General features: G+C 38.0%; 1 protein-coding gene across 1 annotated transcript; it reads right to left on the bottom strand.

Moving 5' to 3' along the window:
- Positions 1-1,674: 1,674 nt before the first annotated feature.
- LOC118453755 (adhesion G protein-coupled receptor G1-like) lies at positions 1,675-16,570 on the bottom strand. Its single transcript, XM_087843806.1, has 14 exons — positions 16,495-16,570; positions 14,689-14,824; positions 12,560-12,618; positions 12,258-12,399; positions 11,413-11,532; positions 10,586-10,711; positions 10,419-10,464; positions 7,879-7,973; positions 6,050-6,168; positions 5,517-5,785; positions 5,334-5,421; positions 4,916-5,045; positions 4,601-4,757; positions 1,675-3,005 (listed from the first exon to the last, which is right to left on the bottom strand). The coding sequence occupies exons 1-14, from the start codon at positions 16,500-16,502 to the stop codon at positions 2,911-2,913; spliced, it is 1,590 nt and encodes a 529-aa protein (XP_087699932.1). The 5' UTR covers positions 16,503-16,570; the 3' UTR covers positions 1,675-2,910.
- Positions 16,571-18,024: the final 1,454 nt, after the last annotated feature.

Below are 18,024 nucleotides of genomic sequence, written 5' to 3'. Positions count from 1 at the left end.
TTTTCTGTCATTTAATGGTTGGGCATTGTACAGCTACAAGCATTTCACCCCCATGTCATACTGTGTATGGTTGTGTGTGTGTGACAAATAAAATTTGAATTTGAAAATTTGAATTTACAGTGAGAAGAGGACACATCAACAATTGACAATGAGTAATTAATATTAAAATCTGTAACATAATGTATTGTTTGTAGTTTAGTCTGTTACTGTTACTATTTTTACCATTTCTTCTTGGAGCAACTGTAACCCACCTAATTTCCTTTGGGATTAATAAAGTATTCTGATTCTGATTGTTTCAGGATGACCTGCCATTATCCAACGACACATCTGCTTACCTGTATCTTTTGCTCGTTTCTCATCCTCTTCTTTTCTCTTTTTTCTAAACTGAAGACATGATGGCTTTGAACTTTTCTTGTCCATCTTGGTTTTAATTTTGCACTCCAGTATGAACACCCATTCCCCAACTCGAGAATCACCACAACATGACCTAATAGACCTACACCTTAGTTCACAGATTCACTTTGTCTAGGGTTTATTTCTGGGATTTTGCACAACCCAGGACTCAAATCATGAATACATAATGGACTTGGATTTACAACATTATGAATGAAATGTGTTCTATTTGGAAGCAGCCGGCCCCTCCCCTTTCGACGGGTTGTGTGTGAGACTTTAAATCATCAAACTATAAAATATAAATTTTAAATTGTTATTGATCCCTTTACCCCGAGTCCTAAATTGTATTTTCTTACTCTTCTTATATTTATTGTTTGTTTACTTGCACTGCTGTAACTGGAGCCTCGTCGTCTCGTCTCTCTATATACTGGACTGTATGTAGCGGAGATGACAATAAAGTTTACTTTGACTTCAGCAGCGAGCAGGCTCACCGAGGGTTCTCGCGCTCACTTTTTGCGAAAAAAACATTGGTGCAAATTATAAATCTGTATCATAATCTCTGTTGTTTTCGTGTTTGTTGGTTTATTTTTATTTTGTTTTATTTTGCGAGTTGGTTATTAGACGCTGCTCCAGCCAGCCAGAGAATCCCCTGCCGCTCCGCCCTCTCCTCCCTGTGCCTCAAGCAGCAGGCGCACCTTGCAAACGGAGGGCGCCCTTACTCCCAAGCAAATGGGCGATAGAAAACCGATTGGTGCCTGTGCCATCCCCAGTATGTGCTGGCGTGACGTCGGGGCAGCATGAGTACGAGCAATTTTTTTTTTTTTTTTTTTGGCAATGCCCGTGATGCCGCCCCCCACCATGATGCCACCCCGGACTACCGCCCGTGTCGCCCGTATCAAAAACCGCTACTGTTTGTCACACAGATATAATATAAGCTCAGCATTTAGCTTATATTAGCATTTAGCGGGTCTTAACCATAGGGTGCTTAGTTTATGTAAAAATGTAGTTTGTTGTTGTTTTGGTTTAAATTGTTTTATGTGTGTATTGCATGAGTGTACACTTGTATATAGTTAAACATTTATGCTGTTTGGTCTCTCTAATGTAGAGGCCTGGGCATTCCTCGCTATACTGTACAACATACACCACATTGTTAAGTTTGTGTTTAGGAGTTTTGCCTTTTGGACAAAGTAAGAAGGGGAAGTGAGAAGGGGGACTCAAGTGCAGACATGGAAGGAGACGGACCTGAGTTTAAACAAAAGGTGCGCCGTTTATTATGGCTGGTTAAACATGAAATACAAAAAAAGGCAAAGTGAGGAAAAAGCTAAACTGAAACCTAGACTGAGAAAACTCTAACTATTAAAAAAGTGACATGAACAGAATCATGAAATCTTTAACCTGACGTCACATGGGAGGAAGGAACACAGACGATATGACAAAGACTGAATTAAAAAACAGACTAAATACACACAGGAGGTGATCAGAGGAGGTGGAAATACATGGGGAAGCAGCTGACTGGAATGAACATAATGACACCACAGGGCAAAAGTAAAAATAAGCATATACATTGAACATGGAAACACAAGACTGTCAAAATAAAAAAGCAAACATGGAGAGACGTAGACATGATAACACAGGCTTGACGATATGAAACACGCAGACAAGAAATACATGACAGACTAACAAAGAAGACCTAGGTGAAACATAACCTAGACTAAAACTCAAGGCAAACTAATAATAACCCTAGAACTCAACATTATTTCAAAATGTAACAAAAGAAATTAAAAACATAAACTGAAAATGCTGGATCACAGACCCAGCCACTGACAATCACACAAGATTTTGGCATTAGATGGCTTTAACTCTAAATTTTATTAGTTGATGAAAGTAAAAATCTGTCTGGCCATATTGCATTACATTAGAATTGTATTCTACAAATGAATAAATATCAGTTGATTCTTAAGGAGTCAAGTTGGAATTGTTTTCAGATCTGATTGGTTTAACGTGGATTGATATCTACAGTTTTAGTCATAAACTCGATAAACCATAATTGTTTTCCTGTCAAGAGCTAAACAAGCATGCAGTAACATGATTATGCTTTTAATACTGGCACTCAAGGTATGCAAGAATATATGTTCAGGTACAAATTTGCTGTTTAATATACATTAAAATAATAAGAAATTATAACCAAGATAAATATAAAACATTCTATAAATGCATGTATGTAAATGACTGACTGAGAAAACTGTGCTCAAATATGGAAAAGCTTACAATGCATAGGGAAACCATCCTCTAAGTTGCTCTTAGGAGAGATTAATTCCTTACCACCAATGTTTTACTCCATGTATTTCATCAATAAAACTTCAAACATAACATTAATGTTCACACTTGCTCAGCTGCCTTCTCTGCTGTGCTGTTCTATAAATAAACATCATGATTTAAAGAAGAAATAATCATGTTGTCACTGTATTACAATATGAATTATACCAACACACACAGATTCTTATGGAGGTGTTGCTACTAGCTGTTAGTGCTGCGTGTTTCACTGCTCATCTTAGTAGCCGAGTTTTTAGTCTTTCTCAGTGACATCACAAACCAAAGGAAGATGAAGAAACCTGCAGTCACAAAGGAGACAGTGAGAGAGAGACGTACAGGTTTAGATGGGAAAAGGATGAGTTCATGAAATTGGCTCTAATAATGCATCTGTGTCAAATCTCTGTCAAGTCACTGTGTATCCATATCCAACACAAAATCTTACCTATCTTTTAGACAACATAAACAGATTTTTAACAGAAATCTTAAATAGTTCATTGGTCCTCATTAGGCAGAAGAGAGAGTTCATGTCTCCCCTATAATGGAAAGTAACGTCACATTTACAGTCTATTATTACACAGCAGATGTTTAATAATAATGCAGATTTTATTGATCCCCATGGGGAAAGCACTCTCTCTGCATTTGACCCATACCTTGCCCAGGGGTACCTCAGTGGATTCGAACCCCCGCCCTTCCAATCATGCGGCGGCCACTCTACCTACTGAGCTATGCGTGCTCTAAACATACGAGTCTTGTGGCTTATCTTTTAATATATTTTAAATCTTTTATTTCTCACTTAACCTTTTGACTCTAATCAACTGATAGGTCATGACATTTCCTTTTTAATGTTATGAAAATGTAATTTAAATGGAGAAGGATCCTAATTACATGACGTTTTTTGCAAAAAATTTTGCTGTAGATTTAATTAGAATCCTGGCCGGACACACATCTACTAAGAATCTCAGGACTAGACTCTCCGGCCAAGGACCTGACCCTTAAGGACAAACAAAGACTATATATTTGCTCTATTATTTCTTTGTTGTAATAACACTTCTTGGCAATAAATCGTATACTATTACTTCCCCTTAAATGGTATCTATAAGGAATATGCATTTGTGTATTAAGCAGCAGAGTTGAGTATGTGTGTCCACCCATAAAAAAATTTGACAAATTTTCTCTGTCAATACCAACAAAGTGGTCATCCAAAGAAGACGACACCACAAAAAGACTGTGTTCTCATTCGGTCAGCACTTGGGAACTGCAGGCAGACCTTCCAGTCAAAGTTTGCAGAACAATATGGCTGACAACTCTGTCCTCAGACAATCCTGAATAGGCTCCAAACCGCCTATACCAGACTCACAGGGCTTAACATGACTGAACCTCACAGTCCGGCCTGTTTAAGCTGGTGTCAGCAACATCTGCACTAGAACCCGAACATGTAGAAGAATGTTATGTTCAGCAATGTGTCCTGAATCTGCCTAAGGCATGGAGTGAAAGTGTGGAGCAAACACAGATGTGCTGATTGCTGCACACGATGGGTGAAAGCGTTTGGTGGAATCACTGTGATGCTGTGAGGCAGCAGCTCCCTTACTAGAAAAGCAAGCCTTGTCATCAGTTTCATCCGTGTCAAGGAACAGAGATATTGAGATGAGATTCTGCAACCAGTGGCAGTCCCATATCTCCACAGTCTGGGCCAGAACTCTATCCTCCAAGATAGCAACATGCACTTCCACAAAGCGAGATTTAGCACATACGACTGAGAACCCTGTTTGTTGAATTAATAAACTGTGATAATTGCAATATGTCTAGTTTCTAGAAACTCTAATCACAGTTTTTCTATGGGCGCAATCCACATTGTCAACTCTGCTGCTATGATTGTGTGTGTGTGTTTACAGACCTTGCAGTGAGTTCAAGATGCAGAAGAGGTAGAGGGCAGGAGTGGTCAGGAGGCCAAATGAGAAAAAGACCAGACCCCAGGTAATGCCGAGCAGAGTCATGACTCCAGCCAGGGAGCAAATGTCTTTCTTTGCTTTGTCAAGGTTATTCTGCCCAAACTGATTTGCCAAATATAAAATGACATACCAGGTTACACACAATCTTAAGTTTGAGACCTTGAATTGTCATAAAAAAAAATACTTCATTGCTGGTTTTGGGTTTCCAATGGATACACTGATGGATTACTACTTAAATATTTATTTTAGTACAGAATTACCTCTCTGGTGTGGTGGAGAATCAGAACACGTCTGATTGTCACCCCAAACATGATTACATTAAAGAGGAACACCAAGCTGAACAGTACCACTGTAGTCCATATTTTCACGTAGTAATTGGTTATATAGCATCTATTAAAAAAAGAGCAGATCATGTTTAACCTCGCAAACTGAAAAATCAACAATGTGTTCTGTAAAAGACACATTAATGCAGATCTATGTAGTAAAAGCATCACCAGAGCTAAAAAGGAAATAATGTTTCAATTTTAGCAAGTTAGATGCTTGGTGAAATGAAGCTTTCTGATTCTCCCTTAAAAAAATAAACATGCATGTATACAAAAACCCATGTGTAAAACAATTAATAAGTAAATAAGTAAATGTAAACTACTATTCCTGAATATACATGCTAGCAAATCTTACATTGCAGAGTTAGATGTTTCCAGAGCAACATGACCATAAAACTTTCTGTCTATGATCACCACCACTGACACAATCACTGCAGGGACGCCTGGAGCCAAAAAAAAAAAAAAAAAAAAAAAGATTATTCACCATACCATTTCCAGATTGATAATGACAGGTTCCTGATTAAATTATTCCACTCACCCCATCCCACCACGCTGAGTTTGAGCAGGTATTTCTTGACATAGATGTTGAAGACTTTGACCAGGAGAAGATATAAGTGGAAGCCTTCCAAGGCCATCCAGCTGAAAGTGGCCAGCAGGGAATAATGAAGTAAAAGAGCCATGTATAAGCAAAGTCCAGAGGGAGACCATGCTGCCACTGCCTGACTGGGCAAGAAGTGCAGGTTGAGGAGCACCAGGGCAATTACAAGGTTGATGTGGACTTTCATAGAGACGTCTTGTCTGAGTTTTCTGTCACACAGAGAATTGATCTGTGATAAGTAACATACTGTATCACAACTGGAGAAATAGTAGGCCGTAAAAAGAGAAGAAAGAAAAGATGAAGTGATAAGTACAGAATAAAGAGAGCATTTGCTGTAAGAGAGATTGCGATAGAAAGGAGGGCTGATTCAGAAAAAGAGGCCAGGAACTGAGGCAAATGAGATTACAGGAGGTACTAAAAACGAGTGGAAGAACTGATGAAGATGGGAAGAATATGAAAAATGAATTTATTACCTGTTTGTAATAAAGAGCAAAATGGCTATGACCAAAGCAAAAAGGGAAATACTACAGCCAATCACAGTAATGCGTGTTAAAATCTCTTGGTCTTTCTTTGTGATGGAAGGATCAGGTACCTGTGGAGAAAACACGTGATTATATCATCTTTTACTGTTTGTATTATAACAATTAGTCACATTCTAGAAGCAAATACTTTTTTACTTATTATTATTTTTTACACTGTAACTTTAACTTTAACCCATTAAGTTAATAAGTATGCTTGTTATTCCTAATGGTACAAGTCCCTTGAAGAAAATGGGGGCAGGGCTAAAAAGAAAGTTAAAAGAACAGCTGAATAGATCTGAAAAATAAAATAAAGCATTAAATAAATATGCTACATACAATCATAACAAGCATAACATAACAACAGAGGCAAACGGAGGCAAACGATAGGTAAGCAAGCACGAGCAACACACACAAACAGTTAACATGAAAAGCAATACAACGTAGCAGCAACACAGGAAAGGCATGCAATAACAGACAGCACTGCACACTTCCTGTGTGTGTGATTACAGTGCAAACTCTTTCTCTGTGTGAGTGTGGACAGTTTTGGCTGCAGTGTTTTCAAGTGCGGTCAGAGGAATATAGGTGCAATGATGGGCTATGCTGCAAGCCAGACTGTGCCCTTAGCAGTTGGCCTGCATGTAACATTCCCATGCTCTGACCAGGGCAGGATAGTAATTTGAATGAAAACAAGTTGAGCAGAGCAGGTGAAGGTAGAACACATTCTGTACAAGAAATCATTTCAGTTTGGTGTCATCTAGTGGCATCATCAAGAATGAAACCAAACTGAAAAGAAGAAAAAGAAGGAAATGCACAACTAACGTATCTACATTTATAATAAATCATATTTGTTACTATATTTGCATGCATAATTTTTACATTCAATGAATGTGTGGGTTATATAAACTGCACATTTATTACATACACGTGCAGTAACATTGCAAAAATGTTTCTTTTCTTTGCATGCAGAGAGCAAACTACATTGTTTACTTTCACACATAAAGAGATTTGCTAACATATAAAAGATGCTTTTGGCTTTTTCTTTCATTAGTTGTACTAATACAGTGAGCGCACAGTTACCCATGTTTTAGTCACTTTAATTTATAAATTTATATCACATGCGGACTTCCTGAATTGTTGTGTGTGTGTGTGGGTGTTTGTATGTGTGTGTAGCTGTGCAAGTTTGTGGGTTTATTAAGAGTTCATCACCATTTCCGATAAAGGAAACTGAGGAAACCGAAGATCTAAAGAAGAAATCTAAAACACTTATCTTTCTGAGAAGCTGTGCGTCTTTCAGTCACCACTATGACTAAATTTTGCTTTTTTTTTAAGCTTGCTGTCTTTTGCCCCACACCACTTGACAAGCCTGTTTGAAGGTTTGAGGTAGAATTAAGGTAGATTGACTAATGGTCTGGCATGTCCTTGTGAAGCTAGCCAAACAAACATGTCTATATGTTAATGTGCCCCTCCCAAGCATGCTGTGCCAGAAATAGATGGGGAAAACCAATTGATGGAAAATGGCTTCTTCTTTTTTTTTTTTAACAGACTTATATGAGAACCACTCATCTGATGAACATCAACTCAGTAACACATTAACTCGAGACCCAAGAAATTCAGCTGCAAAGTTTGAAGCAGTTCAGATAAATGTTTGTTGACATAGGTGAGAAGAGATGGACAGACAGAAGGACAAGAGAGCTCTCAAATTCTTTACAAGATGTTGTATTTATACTTTGTTTTGCAGTTCACTGAATCCCTCTTTATATAATGAATGAGTCCAATCTTACTATGAGGATACCAAAGTACGTGAGGTGGTTACAGGAACAGGTGATGTTAGTCTGACCACGTGTCCAGTATGTGAGGCAGCCATCCTCACTAAAATCTGGTAAACAAAACAAACAGATCCATTATGCAAAAGATCACATTTCTGAACATCAACTCAGTGTCGAGGCCCTGATTGAAAACACAAACCCCAATGAGTCCAACTTATGAAAGAAATAGGTGTCTTGCTGCTCAAAAAACGATTAAAGGAACACTTTAAAAACACATCAGATTTTGAGGGGGAAAAGAATCACGCTGGTTATCTGTAATGATACCAACTGGGTAATGTGTTAAGAATGAACAGATCCCACATTTTTTGATAGAAAGGGAAATATAAACCTACAGTGGGTTGAATTCCTTTGCAGCAATTCAAAATGGTACTCAGTAGTTTACAGTGTTGGGCAAGTTACTTTGAAAAAGTAATTAATTATAGTTACTAGTTACTTCTCCAAAAAAGTAACTGAGTTAGTAACTGAGTTACAATATTCTAAAAGTAATTAATTACTTGAAAAGTAACTATTGCATTACTTTAAAAAAAAAAATGCTTTTAACTACTATTTTCCCTCCACATTTCACCTTTAAAAACGATTTACTTTGCCTTGTTTGGTATCATCCTTTTAAGCAACCTCGCGTGTCTGAATTTACAGTTATGTTTTCATTTCGACATACTGTATTAACACAATTGATCTAAAATCAGACAAAAAAACGTAAAATCAGAGTAGAAAAAGTTAAATTTTAACAACCACAAACATGTTTAATGAATCATATTTCAGAACTTTAAATGCAAATATAAATGATCAATTTTAAAATCCTATGCACAAGTTTTGCAAACAACAAATGCATCAATTTACCTTTTACCTTGATTTTTTTAAATAACCATTTCAACCGTTCTGCATTAAATAAGATGCCACACAAAATATTTGTTCCACTCCAAAAAAATAATTTCTTTCCACTATAAAGGAGAACATCACAGCCTGATACCTGCAGGTCTGACAGCAGCAGGTGTATCACTCCTTTTTCTACCTGGAGACAGCAGTCGCCTCATTGTTCTGACACACAACACAAAACTATCCACAACACTACACACTAACTACACAAGACAACACATTAACTACAGACTCCAAACACGCTAAACATCACAAATCTCTCACATCTCAAAACTCGCTCTCTCTTTTTTTCTGCTGTCTTTCTCTCTCTCACCGTCACTCCTAAAACTTTTGGGGGGGGGTTTGCTCATAAGCAGAGAGGTCTCGCTGCGCTGTCCTTAGACAGTAAACGTAACAAAACTATTGAGGAAAACGCCGCGTATATATTGTTTATCACGACTCTGGTTTTACGTGGCCTATCAACGCAATTTATAAACTGCTATAAATCACCTTGTTGCTTTGTCTTTAAGTGGTCATGTGACTGGCTCACCACGACTACTTAATTCTTCCTCAGTCAAACAGCAGCACTCATGCGATTGTTTTGCCCCCTAAGCTCCAGGTGTTGTACTAGACAGTGATCGTGATCACCGTCCGCGGGAGCGCGCGCTGCTGCTTAAAGCTGTAGCGTCCAGATTACTTACAGCTACTTCCATGCAACTGATACAAGATGCGGTAAGCTGAACACAGCTTCAACCGTCGGTTTGTTGAAAAATAGTAACGGACCGCATTTTCTTGTTAGTAACTGTAACGGCATTGTAACGATAGGAATAGTAATTAGTTTGATTACTCGTTACTGAAAAAAGTAACCCCGTTAGTAACACCGTTACTTGTATTATTATTCCCATCAATGGTAGTTCATATGTCCCCCACATGCTTGTGTGCTTGCCTGACAAAGCTGGGGCATGCTCCTAATGAGACTGTGGATGGTGTCCCTGGCGATCTCCTCCCAGATTTGGACAAAGGCATCAATGAGCCTACTTGAGGATGTCGGGTCTGCTGGAGGTTGTTTTGTAGGCCTCTAGCTGTGCTCTTCCTGTTCTTCCTTACACAAAGGGCATTGGTGGTACTTATGGGTTAAGGACCTTTAACAGTCTTGTCCAGCTCTCTTAAAGTAACCTCCTACCTCCTAGAATCTCTTCTATACTCTTGCGAAGTGATGGGAGACATAGCAGATTTTCTGGCAATGACATGTCTTGATGTGCCATCTTGGAGGAGTTTGACTGCCTCTGCAACCTTTGTAGGGTTCATGTATGTCCTCATGTTAACAGTAATGAGAATGATCCCAGTCAAATGCAAAACTAGTGAAAAAACAGAATAGATGAAGATGGAAAAATATCGGTGTCCACCAACTGTAAAACCATTCTTTTTGGGGGGTTTGTCTCATTATTATCCATCTAGTACACCTGGTATTAATTTTATTAACGCCAAATTATCTGCCCCCTCTGCTACTTAGCTGACCACACCAATAGCCCATAGGTTTAACTGACTCGATGCTGTACTCTGATTAAAACATGTTCCTTTACTTATTTTTTGAGCAGTGTACATTACTGTTCATGACAGATGTGATGCTTGTTACTTACTGCATGTTGAATAATTAAGGAAATGACACAAGGGCTTTTGAGTTTCCTATGACACAAAAATATTTCATGTTTTTACAAAATGTACAGCATATTATATGTATCAATTAATTATGCAATAAAGTAACAAGAGGTAGAACTGAAATAAATGATCAAAAAAGGATAGTTACGTTGATTTTCTTGGTAAACTCCATCGTGATGTTGATGCGCTCCTGCAGACCTGATATGTTCTTGCCCTGCACACTCAGACCAACCAGTCTTTGATCATATACTTCATGTGGGCTTCTAAAAGCGCTCTACAATAAAATGCAAATTTGTCAGCTGGTTTAACAGTTTTGCAAAGACAGTTTTAATATTAGTTTCGGGGGAAAAAAACACACTACTCAATGATCTAGATGCACTGTTTGATATTCAAGTAATTTACATTTAGTTAAAAATGTGATTATTCTTTCCTCGTGTACCCAGCTTCCTTCAAAAATATGTGTACTAATTTACATTTTATTTATCAATAAAAGGTCAACACACAATAAATACAGAGGCTAACAAGGGAATACATAACAGAAGGGAGACACAGTTGAACCTAATCTGGCAAACAAGACGGGGAGAAAGCAAAACGGAATACTCTAACCCGGGACACAGGACTGTCAAAGTAAACCAGGAAATACACAAAAATAGAGACAAGGATGACTAGACACACACAAGGGAAACAAAGGAGGCACAGTAACAAAACCTAAAGACTAGAAATCACCAAAAACACTAAAGAATTACTAAATTAGCTAGGAATACATATTTCCTAACAAGTGGTAAAAATAAGAAAAAAATATAACCTGAAATCCAAATGTTATTTCATTAGACTAAAACAAGCAAAACCCACGAGCTCCGTGAGCGGTAGTTTAAATTTAATGTGTAAATACAAAATTGGCAAAAATCCTATTGTTCTATAGCTCACCAAATCCTTTTTCTACATATTGTTATATAAGAAAATGTAGTTTATGACCTCGTTCATTTTAGGCCATTTAAACATGCAGAACACAATCTTGTTATTCGGTCCAGCATCCAGTTCTCTTGGCATCTGGACAATGACTTTACTGTTGAGAAGAGGCACATCTGGTGTTGCCTGCATCAGCATCAACATGCCAAGAACAGAAAGAAAACAACTGCATGTGAATAGCAGTAACATAATGCAACTCTTGCTACTGACATTGTAAATAAAATACATTGATGTCATGGTGTTGCTGTTTGGAAAGTGAACTGAATTTAAAAGTTCACTTTCCAAACTTTTTCACAAAAAGTATAATAAAATGCAAAATATAATATTTTATAAGAAATATAGTAATTATAATATAAAAATAAAATGTTGATAACGAGTTGATAAAGAGTGGGAGACAACTATCCAGACCTTAATCTGCACATAAACTAATGCCCTTCAGTGAAATAAACAATGTGTAAAGAAAAGTGGGCTGAATTTTTCTTCACTTCCTTGCACACAGATTTGAGCTGACAAATAGAAATAGAGTAAAACACTCAAGGTAATGCCAAGACGTTGTCATAAATTTAATAAAAGCTTTCCTAGTTTGACATTTATTTCCATTATTTCCTTTTTTACAAAGAGTTAATTACCTGTTCGAGGTAATTAAGTTCCCCATAATTACCTTGAACAAAACATTAGACTTATTACAATGTATCAGACCTTAAAAAAGCAGGTCCTAACCAATATCTGACCCAACCTCAAAATTGGATCCAAATATCAGCTCAGTAGTTGGTAGGTATTTCTGGCTACACTTTGAGTCTGACTACAAACCATTGTTCAATAGGATCATGTGATGTTCTTTTTTTTTTTACCTGTGTGTCATCAGCATAAACTTTAAGGCCTCCAAAGGTATCGTTGGGTTTGTGCACAAGCGCCACAAAAGTTTTGACACACACTTGCATGCTCACATTCACCTCTGTTCTCTCTAGAACACTTTGTAGAGTCCTAATGGCTCTTGGGGAGGAGGATAGGAAAATATTAACAATATTAATGATTTACATCCTTTAATTAATGTAATTTCTTTTCAAAAATAATTAATAAACACAAAAAAACACACAAATTTAAAATCTTGTTTTAAATACTGAAAATTTTGTGTAATAATTAAAATGTTTACGTCATAGCGTCAGTGAGGTTTCCAGTTCTCAAAACCTTGTCTGTATAATCCATACAACACTCTGTAGAGAAAATGTAAGAACACACATTTTACCCTTGTACAATTAAACCACCCACATGTCCCCAGAATGAAAGTTTAATCTTAAAACATTATACAATTTCATATTTCGTTATGAAGACATTTATAGGGGAATGGAGATGTGAGAAGCAGAGTTGAAAGGTTCATTTTTAAATGCAATATCACCATGTAAGAAAAATGGCTGTTCAAAACAAGTTATAGTATATAAAACATGAATTGCAGAAAAGTAGGGATGTTCGTTAAATTTTGACAAAAATGAGAACCAAAAGACTTTCAAATCACACAAGCTAATATTTTATTTACAAAACATAAATAATAAATGTTTGAACTGAGAAATTTTACATTTCAAACTTGATGCTTGATACAGGTCACAAAAAATTGACATGCACGCAAACAATGGCTGAAATAGCAAGAAAGATCAAAACGTTTCAGCTGGAAGAACATCTAGCAAGTAACACGATAAGCTATAAAAGGGATGTCTTACAGAGCCAGAGTCTCTCAGAAGAAAAGATGGGCAGAGGCTCTTCAATCTGTGGAAGAGTACCTTAAACGATTGTGGAATACTTCAAATGTTCCTCAACATCATCATCAAAAGATTCAGAGAAACTGGAGATGTGTCTGTAACCATTTACACTGAGTGTGCTACAGTCTCAGGCTGAAAATTTTTATTAAATGCCCGTGGTCTTCGGGCCCTCAGACAACACTGCATCATTCATCGGCATGATTGTGTCACTGACATTACTAAGGGGCCCAGGAAACCACTGATGACCACAATCTGATATGACATCTGCAGATACTAAAGCTCTGTCATGCAAAAAGGAAGCCATGTTTGAACATGATCGAGAGGCGGCGTCATATCTGTGAAATGTACTGCTTCAAAATGGAAGAGTTTTCTATGGCCTGACGAGTCCAGATTTGACATCCTAGTTGGTAATCACAGATGTCTCATCCTCCAGGCTAAAGAGTGGGAGACATTCCAGCGTGTTATCAGCTTTCAGTTCAAAAGTCAGCATCTCTGATGATATGTGTTGGAATAAATGCATTTAGTATGGGCAACTTGCGTGTTTTGGAAGAAACATTGAATGTTGAAAGGTTTTGGACCCCCTCCTATTCGGGTTAGCATTGGAGCCACTTGTTGGGTGGCGCGAATGGAGGGCATCACCAGTGACACTGGAACTGTCATCTGCAATATGTTCTTTTTTCTGTATATAAACAAAATCCTCATAAAAAGATTTATAAAATAAAATACATAAAGGTTTTAGAGCAACATATGATCCCTTCCAGAGTACATCTGTTTCAGGGATGGCCTTTTGTATTTCAGATGGAAATTGCAAAACCACATACTGCCACTATTACAACAGCATTGCTTCCTCGGAGAAGAGTCTGGGTGCTGAATTGCTATGCTTGTTTTCCAAATCTTTCACCTATAGAGAACATTTGGTGCATCATTAAATAAAAACTACATCAAACAAATTCACAGACCAAATCCCCAGAAACTCAAAACCTTGATGCCCAGACGTCTTCAAAATGTTTTGAAAAGAAGAGCAGATGCTACACTATGGTAAACATGTCCTGTAGCAACCATCAAATTTAAAATGAGCTAATTTTGTGCTTAAAATTGAAAAATGTCTCATTTTAAACATTTATTGTGTTATTTCTGTTCTGTTCTGAATAAAATATTGGCTCATGTGATTTGAAAGTGTTTTAGTTTATTTATTAAACGAAAACACTTAAAGAAATTTAAACTTAAAGAAATTCAAAGAACATTTAAATGAGGATTGAATGCTTTCTTCTAAAGTGTAGCAAAGCGATTTAAAGGGACATAACATTTTATGTCTGACATTTTAGGGCTGTGGTAGAATAGAAGAGGAGGAGTAGGAGTAGGAGAGAAATAAACACATGTAGCTAAAAGACTGACAGAAAACAAGCCGAGTTTATATAAACTCATAAAAGGCAAAAGGAAAAAGTAAATAACTCACACCCGCCCCTTGTTTCTTGGGTTAGAATCTAAATTGTCTGCTGTCCCCAGATTTAAGTAATTATTTTATTACAGCAGTTAACAACTTACCTATGTTAGATTTTATATTGCATTCAGTCTCACAGGAACCGTGTCCTGACACCCAATTCTCATAAAGCATTTCATAAGACACAAAAGACATCAGCCACCAGAATATCCAGCTCTTCTTCCTGTGAAGAGACTCTCACATTTAGAATGAAAAAAAAAATCCTTTTCCATCAAATGTTGTCAAAGTTCCTTTCAGATTAAAATTGGTTGATTAATTTAGATTAGCATTATTTTACAAAGCTATTCAAGCATTATGTTATTTATCTTTTTTTTATTTTGTTGCCATTATGCTGAAGGTAGACAGAAAATCATTCCCACCGCATTTAATGTTTCTAATTGATTAAAAACGGTAATTTGATTGTACAGTACGGGGAGTGAAAAACTGTTATGTTTTACTGTCTCACAGAATGTATGATTGGATAAAGGGATTTAAGTTGGTACTGAGCCATATAACCATATAACTGAGCCATAAGAGGAGGTCTCATGGATGGAGGGGTCATAAAACCATTGGAAACCGCCCTTGCTCCTGTTTCAAACTGAAAGTCAATGTTCCTTTGATGTATGGCCATCCCATACCCTTAACTACATGATTATTCTTAATTCTTTATTGTTTTCATTCTTAAATATTAGTAATACTTTTGCATTTCCACTAAAAGTAGGTGTAATAATTCCAGGAATGTTCCCACATATTCAAAAGACAGGGGCAAACCACCTATTACTGTTCAGATTGGAATGCAGCATGAGTAGTGAATGCAGTGGTAATGTAACAGACCAGAACTTATTACATGTTATCAGTATCAACATTGTTTATAACCATTCAGCAAACTGATTGTAAATGAGTAGCAAGTCTAACTGGACACATGTGAGATGGTATTGGTTCCATGTCATAGCGTCTTACATTGTACTGTAGCACACTAAACGATTTCATGTTATACTGTTAAACAATTTGAAATTCCAATACTACAAAGATATTTAAAGCTAAATTATCATTGTGGTCTATTGGACAAAGTAAGACCTTTAATCAATGTAGAGATATTGAGACAGCCACCAAAGCTCTCACACCATCACCTTGAAGACTCATCAGTCAAAGTGCTACTCCACAAGATGTTTTCTACATAAAGATGTCCAGTTTTAGAGACTGCACCAACTTCCATCCATCCATCCATCCATTCGCTTCCGCTTATCCTTTTCAGGGTCGCTGGAGCCTATCCCAGCTGTCATAGGGCGAGAGGCGGGGTACACCCTGGACAGGTCGCCAGTCTGTCGCAGGGCCAACACACAGGGACAGACAACCATTCGCACTCACATTCATTCGCACATTCACGCCTAGTGACAATTTGGATTATCCAATTAACCTATCCCCACAAGCTGCATGTCTTTGGACGGTGGGAGGAAGCCGGAGTACCCGGAGGGAACCCACGCAAACACGGGGAGAACATGCAAACTCCACACAGAAAGACCCCGGCCTGATGGTGGAATTGAACTCAGGACCTTCTTGCTGTGCGGCAACAGTGCTAACCACCGTGCCACCCACTGCACCAACTTATTAAAAAAAAAAAAAAAGGTTTTTTTTTTTGTTTTTGTTTTTTAACTGCACCAACTTATTAAAAAAAAAACACAGATTAAGAAATAAAACTAATACAACTTCTTCTCCTCCTACTTCTACTATTAGTAATACTACCAATAATCCTAATAAATACACTGAAATAAAATGTATATTTTTTTAATCCTTGTTATTAGCATCAACACAAAAAGTGTAATGTACTTTAAAATGAACCAAAACGTAGCCTACCTTTGCATGTTGCTGTGGAAATCAGTTAATCAGGACAGAGAACACAGCAGAAGTGACAGCAGGGGGGAAAAAAGAGCTGAATATGAAGAGTTGTAAAGGAAGTTGATGAAACAAATGTAAATGACTTTCTAAGTAAGAAAGAGGAAGTATCAACTTGCTAGAAAGCTAAAAATACACGTCTTCCCTTCCTTGTCACTACTTAGCATGCAGCAAATACAGGATGACGTTATTAAAAATATTATACTGAACACTGTTCACATTTTCAGCACTAAAACACATTCTTTTCAAGCTACTTCTTCCCTTAAAGCAGGTCAAATTGAACAGAAAGTACCATGAAGTACCATGAAATTGTGACAAATACCTTATTTGTGTATAAAATTGGTAATAAAACTGATCCAAATTCTGATTTCAAAAAGAGGTTAAGCTGAATTTTCCTCCCGTTGTTACAAGAATGAAATTCTGTCTGTGTCTGTGAGAAAACTAGCTGTAGCTACCTGTCCCTTTTATGATACTTTTTCAGTTGAAAAATGCAAATGTAGAAAACCTCTCATTCATATACCAACAGTTAATAAATACATGTAAATTTTACATTTTACATGATTGCAAATGTTTTCCTTACATTGCAGTGTTGTTGGAGTTAGACGTGTCCAAAGGGGCATACAACTTTACAATACAATGCAACTTTATTTGTATAGCACGTTTAAAAGACCAGCGGTACACCAAAGTGCTTTACAATAAAAACAGGAAAATTAAGACAATAAATAAACGACTATTAACAAAGTACCACATACCCAGAGCATGCTGTGCTGGCTAGAGAAGCTGACGCTTTGAACTGGGGGAGACCGTGCTTGGTTTTCTGAAAGCATTTGACCGCTTCTTGCAGGGTTGCGAAGCCAGTAGGGTCCCCACTCAGCAGCTCGGTGAGCTACGCTTCCTCTCCTCACTGCGCTCCTGGGATTCAAGGTTTGGACCCTGGGCACCCCAGGCTCCAGCTTGAGATCCTTTGGAGAGCGTGCACACGGGCTTGTCCTAGCCGACCGCCCATGCTTTCTGGCATGCTCACCGATTCTGCGGGTTTACACGCTTGTCAGACCTCGCTGTGTCTAACACTTCAGCTAGTGAGTGAGAGCTCTCCAGCCTGCAACGCTGGCTCCCTGTTTGGTGCATTGCCTTTGTGTCGCGGCCTTACCGGCCAGCACAGGCCCGCTCAGGGAGCTGGGACTTTGTGACTGAGCTTGAGTATCTTGTTCGAGTTCACTCTTGAGGCTCATCTGTCTGCGGACAGCACGTAGTGACAGTGCTGGGGGTGGACCTTTGAGTCGTTGCCTTGCTCAGCCCTCCACTTCAGCAGGCCCCCTCCCTGTCTGTCAACAGCACTACGCGGCTTCGGCTCTGTGGCTGGACAGGTCTCATCCCTAGCTTGACCTGCTACTATAGGCTGTGCCCCCCTGGCCTGCTGCCTGCTTTGCCGGCTTACACGCCAGTTGGACCTTGCTGTGGTGAGTAAGAGTTCTCCAGCCTGTAGCGCCG

The sequence above is a fragment of the Neolamprologus brichardi genome, chromosome 1, assembly GCF_056152115.1.
Source record: "Neolamprologus brichardi isolate AB-2024 chromosome 1, ASM5615211v1, whole genome shotgun sequence".
Taxonomy (NCBI): Eukaryota; Metazoa; Chordata; class Actinopteri; order Cichliformes; family Cichlidae; genus Neolamprologus; species Neolamprologus brichardi.
The sequence above is the reverse complement of the archived record's forward strand: the minus strand, read 5'-3'. Positions and strand labels throughout refer to the sequence as shown.